The sequence below is a fragment of the Neospora caninum genome, chromosome IX (assembly GCF_000208865.1).
Source record: "Neospora caninum Liverpool complete genome, chromosome IX".
In the NCBI taxonomy this organism is placed as follows: Eukaryota; Apicomplexa; class Conoidasida; order Eucoccidiorida; family Sarcocystidae; genus Neospora; species Neospora caninum.
Genome location: NC_018390.1, coordinates 143679 through 154356, shown reverse-complemented (window position 1 = coordinate 154356; position 10678 = coordinate 143679). Strand labels below are relative to the sequence as shown.

General features: G+C 49.6%; 1 protein-coding gene across 1 annotated transcript; it reads left to right on the top strand.

Moving 5' to 3' along the window:
* Nucleotides 1-2821: 2821 nt before the first annotated feature.
* On the top strand, nt 2822-10341 carry NCLIV_038490 (conserved hypothetical protein; the record flags this gene model as incomplete). Its single annotated transcript, XM_003880758.1, has 13 exons — nt 2822-3041; nt 3633-3851; nt 4044-4231; nt 4832-4922; nt 5275-5358; nt 5928-5980; nt 6709-6837; nt 7137-7336; nt 7858-7993; nt 8263-8456; nt 9105-9285; nt 9646-9769; nt 10172-10341. The coding sequence occupies 13 exons, from the start codon at nt 2822-2824 to the stop codon at nt 10339-10341; spliced, it is 1989 nt and encodes a 662-aa protein (XP_003880807.1).
* Nucleotides 10342-10678: the final 337 nt, after the last annotated feature.

The following is a 10678-nucleotide window of genomic DNA, read 5'->3' as shown; positions in this document are numbered from 1 at the left end:
GCAAGGAGAGAATACACAAAAAGGAGAGAGACTGCGGAAAGAGGCGCAGTTAGAACGGCCTAAAGGAAACTCTCTCCCTTGCTATATGAGTGGAGGCAGGGGCGTCTTGACTGTCTCCAGCAACAGCACACACGCTCACGCGAAGTTCGAAAGACCCAAGAGGAAAGAAAGCAGAAAAAAGCAAAGACTTTGAGATATGCATCGCAGAGACAAAACGCATGTAGTGCCTTCGAGGAAGGGAGACGGAAAGAAGAGGAAGACAGCACGACCAGAATCGGACTGAACCTGGTAAACAGGGGTCTCGTACACACGGACCGCTACATCGCTGTGTGACCGACGGCAGTGCGGAGAAATGTGTCCCTCTCCGAAACCGAAAAAGAGCATTGCACCAGACTTTCCTCTCACCAGCATGGGAAGAGAAACTTGAGGAAGTCTTCGTCTAACAAGCGATGTGTGCGGTTCGGAACAAGCAGCGACACACAGTCTCCTCTGGTCCGCTCCCTTTTCTTCCGCTTGATTTCGACAAACAGGGCAAAAGTTTACCGTTCCTTCCTGCCAGAATCGTCTTATCCATATCTCCTCTTCCACTATTTCTCCTTTTTCACTCTTCCTATTCTCCGTCCCTTTCTCTTTTCTCACTCTTCCTCTTCTCCCTGTCTTGCCCTCTGTCTGTGTCTCTCCCTTTCTCTCTGCGTCTCGCGCGCTCTCTTCCGCTCTCTGTCTTCTTCGCTCGCGAGCTGTCGCGGCCACGCTCTCTCGCCTGTGGTCACTGCTCGTGGACGCGAATCCACTCGGAGGAAAAAAAGGGGGAAGGGAAGAGAAGAAAGGTTGGAGTGTGTTCGTCCTTTTTCGTGAAAGGGTTCAGAAAGAGGCGTTTGTTCCGCAGACTGTTTGATGTTCGCGGCAGACCGAAAAAGCCAGACGATAGAAGAGCTAGGTGTAGAGACACACATGCCAGCGCGCCAGCGCGGCTTGCCATGTGTAGACGGCGCAAATCGTCTGTGAGGATAGCTTCTTTCGAGTTCGCGTTAAGAAGCATTCACAAAGAAAAAAAGCAAGGAGAGACAAACTGTCTTCGTTTCTTCTTTTGCGAAAAAACGCGTCTTCAGTCACTCGCCCTTTATTCCCTAGTGCACCTCGAACGAGCCGAGACAGCGGGCGCGAGAGTGCCCGACGAAGAGCCGCGGGCGAAAAAACGGAAGAAAGTATGTTTGTGCACACACTCGACAGAAGAAGATGCCTCGTCACTTGTGCAGAAAAGGCAGAAAGTTGACGCCATTTTATATGGAAGAAAAGGCGAAAAGGAGGCGAGAGCCGTGACACAGAGAGGCACACCCGAGGCCGGCGCGCGAAGAGTCGCTCCCTCATCTGACAGAGTCAAAAAAGAGACGGAAAGCGGCAGCAGTGAGCACGCCTTTTGTTTTTGCCCACCTGGGGAAAAGGATGAAAAGCGATCGGCGCCGACAAGACACCCAAAGAACGGGGAGAGGGGCCCCAAGGTCAGGTGTATGTACACCTGACTGTACACCACATCGGTGTCGTGTGTCACGGGCTCTCCGGATCTGTCTGTTCGCTGACTACCGTCTACGCAGTGCTTCCCGCTATCTCCCGCCTCGCAGTTCGTTCCTCTCTTTGGTTCTTTGGCATTTCCGCGTCTCTGGCGACCATGGCGCACGCAGAGATCACGGAGTCGAGAAATGTGTGACGAACCGCAGAAGTGCATGCCCCACAGGGAAAGCTGAAAGCCACCCCCGAGAAGCTCCAACGAGCTTCTAACGCGAGTGGAGACATGAGACAGCACGAAAGAGCGGCAGAGGCCTCGAGATTTCTGGCGCGAAAAAGGGAGAGGCGACTCGAGAGTCAGAGGTGTGGTCCTACAGGGGATAGGCGGCGGCGGCGGAAGGGACGGCGTTTCTTCGAGCCGAGAAAGAGCAGCCGCAGAACGCGGCGAGACAGCTCCGCCTGCATGAGCCCTGTGAGAAAGCTTCGTTCGTTGGAAAGGCTGCTTCCTGCCAAGAGAAGACAGGCAAGAGCAGAAGACAGCGAAGAGCCACCAGTGGCATTACACTCAGGAGCGGGGACGGAATGGTACCCCTCGCCGTTGCTGAAAAAACAGTTTTTTCCAGCCACTGTCCTCTCTCTGCTCCCGTTGCAGTCGATCAGAAAACGCAAAGACATACTTTTATCAAGTATGCACGCTTACAAGAGAAAGTCAGAGCATAGCAAGAACCAGAGGCTGCGAGAGAACAGAGAGTCACCAGTGCCACAGAGAAAGCGAGACTTACTGCGGAAGAGAAAGAAATCACGAAGCGAAAACGAAAGAGGATCTCACGCGGTTCCGGACCCGTGAACTTAGGCAAAGCTCAACGCGCTTGAGTGCGAGGGAGCTGGAAGCGACAAGACGATCGGCGTTATGTTCCCAAATTCTGCAAAAACGTCCATGTCGCCTCCTCTCTCCGACTCCTGCCGAGAGCATGTGGTCTATGTCCACGTCTGAGGAGCGCGGAGAGGCAGTTAAGATATGTCTCTCTTCCGTCGAATCAACGAACCGCTGTACAATAGAGGAAGGAGAAACAGGTGTAGCACGTCTCTCTGTGCCCAGACTGAGGGGTGAGGCTTCCTTCACACACAACTCAGACGAGAATGCTTTCCTCTGTCTCTCGTTTACCCTGGGTGGGCGGAAAAACACTTTGTGCGTTTAGAGGTTAAGGTTCGGTTGCGGCTTCTTCTCCGTGAACCCCTCCCTCGTCCTCCTTTCAAACCTCTACTCATTTTCATTGGATTTTCTTCATTTCTCCTTCCCCTCCTCGCTCTTGCCTCGATGGCGTCTTCTTCAGTTCCAGAGCTCACGCCTCACGGAGGCGTCTCTTCTTCCTCCTCTTCTTCTTCCTCGGGCACGAGTCAAGGAGTAGGGGGAGGCCTGGGGTCTTCCAAGAACAAAGACAATGCCGTCTCAGGCTTGGACAGCCCCAACCCCGAAGTGCGCATTGCCTTTCGACGAGCACGAGCGGAAAGGCGACTCGCGCAGGCACTGAAACAAAGTGAGTAAGAAGATTTAAGGGGAAAAGGCAGATGCAGAATACGAAGATCGTAGGGAGGAATGCGAAGCGAGCGGCGGCTGAAAGCGAGACGAACGCGAGTTGGACACGTGATGTGCGCGCCTGTAGTCCCCGCGGGAACATCCCATGGGGAAAGCGATGCGTAGAAGTGGAGATGCAGAGTCTCTTTCGGGTACCATCGTTGCTGACGCATTTCGTCTTCCCTCACAATCACAGCCTTGCCACCGATGAACCAGAGATAAGCGGAGAGAGACACACCAGTTGCGAATGACGGCGGGACCAGCGGGCGCAGCGGCACGGCTCAGAAGAAAAGGAGGGAAATCGAGAGAACAGAAAACCCTCTTTCTTCCAAGGCCTTCTGCACGACAATCCCGGCACACATAGAGAGGTCATCTTTCTTCTCTCTCCTCTCTTCTTCGTTTCCTTCTCCGTTGCCTTCTCAGCTTCCTTGGCCCCTCCCTCTTTTCCTTCTGTTCTGTGCTTGTCTTTCGCGCACTTTTCACGCTGCTGGTTCCCCGCTGTCTCTGAGATCGTTTTCCCTTCGATCTTCTCCGGGTTCTTTTCTCTTCGTAGAGGAAGAGAGCGACGACCGGCCTGCGGCGCCAGAGGCTCAGAGCGCGCCGGCGCAGCAGGCCGTGCGGCCACTAGCCGCTGCGCAGAACTTCGTCGAGGCAGAGTTGAGGAGCTTGGAGGCGCTGAAGGAAGAGGGCTGGGAAAAAATCAAAAAGTTGACGGAGAACTTGGCGGTAGAGCGAGACAAAGCGGCGAGGCAGCGCGAGGAAACAGCTGCAGGTAGGCAAAGGAGAAAGAAGAATGGAGAAGAGAAAGAAGAGAGATACTAAGAGGAGAGAACGGAGAGTTTTCGGGGGGAGAACAGACTTGAGCACGTTAAAACACGCTGAAGCAAAGAACTGTTCATTGCCCGCTGCCACGCTGCGTTTCGCCTTTTTTCTTTGCTTGCTTCCCATTCGTTTTTTCTCGCAGAGAGGAAACAAAACCTTCGAGCCGCAACGGCAGAAGTCGCCGCTCGGCGAGAGGCCTTGCAGACGTCTCTCCGGTGTTCTTCTTCCTCGTCTCCACCGAATTCTGTTAATTGCCTAGGTGCTCTGAGAGACAACTTGTTGAGCATTCCGTGTCCTCTCGAGCTCGCTGAAGCCTTTGAAGAAGCGCAGGTAAGAGCGTGAGGACACCACCGACGACTTCAGACCGGAACGGGGATAAGAAAAAAAAGAGACGACAGCGACAGTCATGCCAACTTCAGGCGGAGGGCCTTTGTGGGGAGCAAACGGAGTTACAAATTCTGCTTACCTTTGCTGCACGGGTTTTCTGTAGGAGACGATAGCGTAGCCACTTTTCCAGTGTAAATAAGTGTGAATGTCGTGCAGCTCTTCGTAGTTGTGGTGTGAATCAGAAAGTTTTTCATCGTTACTGGTATGTCCTTGGTACGCTGAGGTGACAAACCACCGGTATACGTTGGAAAAGCATCAGACAGCAGCGTGGACAGGAACGCGCGAGACAGAGCCTTGAGGGAGATCAAGAAAGAGGAGAAACACTGAGTGACAGGAAAGAGCGAAAGAGAGAGACGTGGAGACAAACAGGTGTGAACGCGTTTGCTGTGGAGTGTTCCCGAAGAACCTGGAGACAAAACTCACAGAAAAACGAGAACAAGGAAGGAGTGGAGCTAACTCAGTAGCCGACAAAGATATCTGGTGAAAGGGAAGGGGATAACGGAAGGATTGAAGCCGCGTTTTTTCTGGTTTTGACGAAATCAGGCAAAATGCCAAGACATTGAAAGCGTGAAAGAAAGAGCAGAAAAGTGCCTAGACGAAGAAGCGACTCTACGAGAAGCCGCTTTTGTTGGCAGTACGTCTTTCTCCTGGTAGTTTCGCATTTAAAACCGTCCTACCACGTGCCGCTATATACATATATATACGTAGGCCTTCATATATGTATATATATTGAGAGGCGGGAATGTATAGACTGCTTTGTCGACGAATAGACGGATTTTCCCCACAGATATATCTCTTTTTCTGCACGTATGCTTTTTCACTCTCTCACCTGGTTCGATCGGCGACTTCTCTCCCGTTTGGTTGGCGTGTACCTCTTTTTTACATCTTCTCGGTTCCTTATTTTTGTCTCGCCATCTCGCGGGCCATTGCCCGGTGTGGCACGTGCATGCTCGGTAGGGAAGTCTCTGCGGTTGTTCTGTTTTTAGCTTTGGCCGAGCTGAGAGATGAAGTCATGCGGCTCCTCGAGTTAATGCGAGAGCAGTACCGACAGCTACGGGATAAATATCGAGGTCCGAAGCAACGGAGGCACAAGCAATTCTGGCACCATAATTCGTTTATAGGGTGGGCGTATAGCCCATCTACAAAGAAAGCAATTCATACACATACATACGCATATATATATATATATATTTTTATATGCATATATATTTAGATGTGTAGCTATGAATGCATCTGCAGTCGAGATAGGCGTACGTGCGCAGCATCTGAGAGCTAAGGAATGGAATCCAAACAAGAGAAGAAAAGCAAGCTACAAGAGGGACGACGGAGGACAGGGGAAGAAGCAAAACCTTGAGCGTCACAAGAGACACAGAATTACATGTCTCTCCCCTTTTCTCTGCATTCATCTACCTGTTATCCTAGAGACGATGAACAGTTATTTCAGGCAATACAAGTCCGTCTAAATACAGATCGATATGTATATGGGTGTCAGACTGTCTAGAGAGAAGGAACCTGCGGACTGCGGGGATTCCTGACAAGTCAGACCCTCGAAGAATGAAAGCGAAATCGATTCCCAGGAAGCTTGTGGAGGTGACTTTGAATTCCCACAAGGTTCTTCTGTTTGCCACGCGTGCTTTAGAGTCTCTCGAACGCATCGAGGAGAAAATGGCCGCTGAAAGAGGAGCTCTCATGGTATGTGTCTTCTCTCCCTCCTTTTATGTGGAGTCCACTTCATCTCTCTCTCTATACAGATATATAAAGTATCTACATATATTAATAAGCGGAGCGGGACTTTTTGCATGTTTCCTCCCCTTTTGCTTCCCTTTCGCCCTTGCGCCTTTGTTTTGGCACATGCTGGTCACGTGTATGTCAAGCGGTCTAAATCTCCTTGCACCGGTATCAGTTGACGCCTGCATGCAACTGCGTAAACGTGCTTACGGATTTTTTTTGATATATTTGCACACATCTATATCTACGCTGGAGTGTATCTCTCTATATGTGGAGGCGATGGATTCTGAGACGGACGCTCCTGCGGTCTTTGTCCGGTTTCCAGCAACGACACAAGGAAGAACTCGACGTGATCTTCGAAGAGCGACAAAACATGGTTAGCTAGACGGCCTGCCGCTGTGTTTCTCGACACATTAAAGAACAAACTTACCCGAGTCGCATGGTGCCTTGGATAACACAGTTTGCACACAAGACAGGGGAGCCCCGCCTTCTTCCGATTTCCATATCACTGGCGTGGAACGCCACAAAGAAGTTACCATATCCTCCGGACAAAGCCGGCATTAGGAACATAAAGATCACAGCTAGACCATGTATTGTTATTATCACATTAGAAGAAGATATTGTCTCTTATAATGTGATAATGAAAATATTCATTTGCCGCGCCAGCTCTTAGCGCCTTCTGTTGGTTGCAGGAGGAGCACGAAATCATCGAGGCGCGCCAAAAGCGTCTCGAAGGCTTCGCAGAGGCTCTCGAGCAACAGAGCGAGAGAGACGAAGTGGATTCGCAAGCGAGAAAGCTGAAGCAGGAAGCTATCATTCAAGTGAGCAGAGTCTGCGTCCGGTTTTGCCTTTCTCTCCAAACACGAGAGACTGACCACTGAGGGAGAAGACCCCTCACAAAACACACACGAGAAACAGAAAGGCTGGGACGAGGGAAACACCCGCCAGGCAGTGAGGAAATCCAGGGAGAAGAAAGACAAACACACGCAAGCGGAGCTAGACCAGAAGAGAGCGGATGTCGCCCTCGTCTCCTGTACCTTGTTCACTGCGCCGGTGCCTGACCGTTTTCGCTCTCACGTTCAGCCGTTCTTTGCTCCTTTCCTCTTGTTTCTGTTCTTAGGAACTGGAGAAGCATCTGGACAAGATGATTGCTGCCTACCAACTCAACAAAGAAAAACTCGAGTACAATCTGCAAGTGTTAACCGAGAGAAACAAGGAGAACGTGGCTCTCGTGCTCGCTTACAAAAGTCGACTGAACAAAAGCCGAGAGGCCTTGAGTGGAATTGTGGAGCGCTTCAATGCCATGAACCAAAAATACTCGTAAGGGGACGGAATCGCACCCCGACAAGCGCAATTGCATGCCGAGAGCTCTCTGAAGGATTCTCGATTGAGAGCGAGGAAAAACAAACAGAGAGAGTGATACTGAGGTGGGAAAGGCCACAGACCCCTGAAGAAGCACACTTTGGAGCAAACACATCTGTCACCAGCCACGTCTTCCCCATATATATATATATATATATATATATATATATATATATATATATTCATATACATGTGTATGTATATATTTATCCACAGAGCTCTTGAGAGAAAATTTCCCGCCCGTCCCTGCGACCACAATATGCATATATAAATATATGTGCGTAAATATATATATATATATATATATATCTGCATATAAATATACATGCATATATATATATATATGCACATGTGTGTGTTTATTAGGGCACGCATGCACATGCGCCAGCATGGCTCTGAGTTTTGTTTCACGCCAAGCAACGACTTTTGCGGTCACGGCGTGGAGTGCGTGCACATTTGTTTTTCGAAACCGTTGCCAGAGCGCTCAACATTCAGTGCACCGAGGAGTTTCGGCGGCTGAGATGTCAGTACAGACAGATTCGCGAGAAGAGTTTGCATTTCAAAGCCGCCGACGAGCGCGTCTATCGCGAAGTGTGGCAGGCCAACGAACAGGAAGTACGCCTCAGCGGACTCAGGAAAAGGACCGACTTTCGAGGCAACAGGAAGGACGGAGGCACGGGCGGGAGGTGAAGTGAAGGGGAAGACATACACACAGAGACACCATCGCGAGTTCCGAGGCTCCTTTTCGAGAGACAGCGCCATATTCTCCCTCTTTCCCCTCTGTTCTCCCGGTGTCTTCTTACCTCCCTTCCGTCCCTACTTCAGCCGTCGCTTCTCTTGTACCACTCGTCCGCTTGCCGGATGCTCTTCTCGTTGTTTCCTAGGCTCGTAACTTGATATCTTCCATTCTTGAGGCAGATCGCTGCATCCACGAACAGCAGCTCTGCATGCCCTACGTCACCCCTTCTGAGGCGGGAGGCCATGGGGCCTTACTCGACGAAGGCGAAGGTGGAGACGCATTTTCTGAGGCGGCGACAACGACATTTCGATCAGCGTCTTCTTCTGGAAAGGACAACGGGTAACCTACGCATCTGCTCTTCTAGGCGAGAAGACGTGGATTGAAACCATGCCTCTGCGTAGAGTCGTTTAAAGGCCTTCTCGACAATGTACACAAACGCAAGCACATAGAGAAGTACACATATATGCATATATTCATGTATTTTCATATTCATGTAGCTTTATATTCATGTATCTTTATATTCATGTATATTTATATTCATGTATATATACATATCTCTATAGATGGATGGAGGGCATGCACGATGCGTCGTGGATAAACAAAGTGGTTGTGTTGACTCCTTCAGCATCCCTGTCTGTCGCTATCTCTCCCCATATATATATATATATATATATATATATATATATGCATTTATGACCCTCGTGCGTGTAAGACACCACTGCAGTGTACCAACGGGAGCCTTTACAAGTCTAGATTTATGCGTTTTCGAGGCGGCATTTGTATTTGTGATTGCCCCCGCGAGTTGTATGTTTCTACACGTCAACGAATGCGTGCGAGCCTCCGAGTTCCGCGCTCATACCCGTATGCGGATATACACGTGTTTATGTTTTCATGCTCTCCTCTCACCGTCTTTTTGTCGCTTTCTGCATGGCTGTCTGTTTTTTGCTTCCGTTTTGGTCGGCTGGCGTTTGCGTCATTCTGGTTCAGCTCCTTTCCCCGAGGCCACCCGGCGTCTTCAGCGTCAGGAGGGAAGAACAGCCGATCAAAGGAAGACAGCGAGCGACTCAGCGGGGAAGGCGCCGCAAACAAGTCCCTTTTCTCTGCAGCGAAAGTCAAAAAAGTTCTGGAGTTGCTCACAGATGCATGCCACTTTCTATCAGGACCAAAGGTAAACACCGAGAGCTTTTTAAATACACACATATCGATGCACCTTCACCTATACTCCTATATATGCATACTACCCCATATATACATATATATACATATATACATGTGTGCTTATGTGTCTGCAAAGAGAGATTGGGGGGAAGGGTGGAGGGAGGCCGAGGTGCGTGTAGATCTCTCGGCTGGACAGAGGAAAACGTCGAAAAGTTTCGAGTCTCCTTTCAAATGCCTTGGCGTCGTAGACTCAAAGGGTGAGCCAAGCCTGAGTCTACATGTATAAATAAGCACACGCTGATATACGCTTTTACAGCCTGCGTTCGGTATCCCGCGCTAGCCGCGGTTTTCTGTGTCTTTCTTTTGGCAGAAGCAAACATGCGAGGAGTTGACAGAAGAGGAGCACCAGCTGCTCGACGCAAACGCAATTCTCAAGAACGTCGGCGTGGAATGTCAGGACGACCTCGACCTTCTCGTCTCCATTTTTTATCAGGGTATTGAAAACGCGGAAAAACGCATAAGCGAGAAGTAGAAAGGCAGGTGACAACAGAAGGGGAAGACGTGAGAGAGTAAAAATAATAGGCGTGGAAAAGACTGAGTCGGCAGTCAGAACGGGCAGAGAAACACAGACGTGAAAATGCCGAACGCCAAAGACGAGAACGCCACAGAACAGCGCGTAAGCATACTAGGGAAAACGAAAAACATCCAATAGACCGTTCGTCTTTTCCTCCTTCCCTTAGAGAGTGCGCCGGTCTGTCACCTGGCAATCTTCATCCACTTTTAAAGGAGAAAGAAACCATCGACGTATGCCCACTCCAGTTTCTCGAGGTATCTTCATCCCTCTTTCGTCTCCCCTTTCCGGTGGTTTTTCTCGTCTTTCCTCCTTCTATTTCCAGGTCAAGACGATGACGACGAGACGCTCTACGTTGACGCTGACGACGTCCTCAGGCTCCTTGAGGATTTCATGGAAGAAAAGAGGAACCTGGCTGTCGCCGATGTTCTCCCCGACAAAAAGAAGAAAAAGCGGCAGCAATCTCTGGCAAGCGAGAAGATCCCTCTTGACTGAATTTAAATGTGGTGACAATCAGAATGCATGCACATCGTATCGCCGCCTGGGCATCTCTGGGTATCTCCGTACATCGCCCGCGCCTTTCTCCCCCTCTCTATTTGTCTATTCGCTAATGTATATATGCACATATATGTATGTATGTATATGTATATATATGTATATATATGTATATATATGTATATGTATATATATATATATATAGATATATACATATATATGTATATATATGTGTACAAATATGTATATAAACGTATGTATATGTATATGCATATGTATATCAGCGTGCAGCTGAAAGGTAATTCCCATATGGAGACGTTGGCTGGGGAGTGTGGCG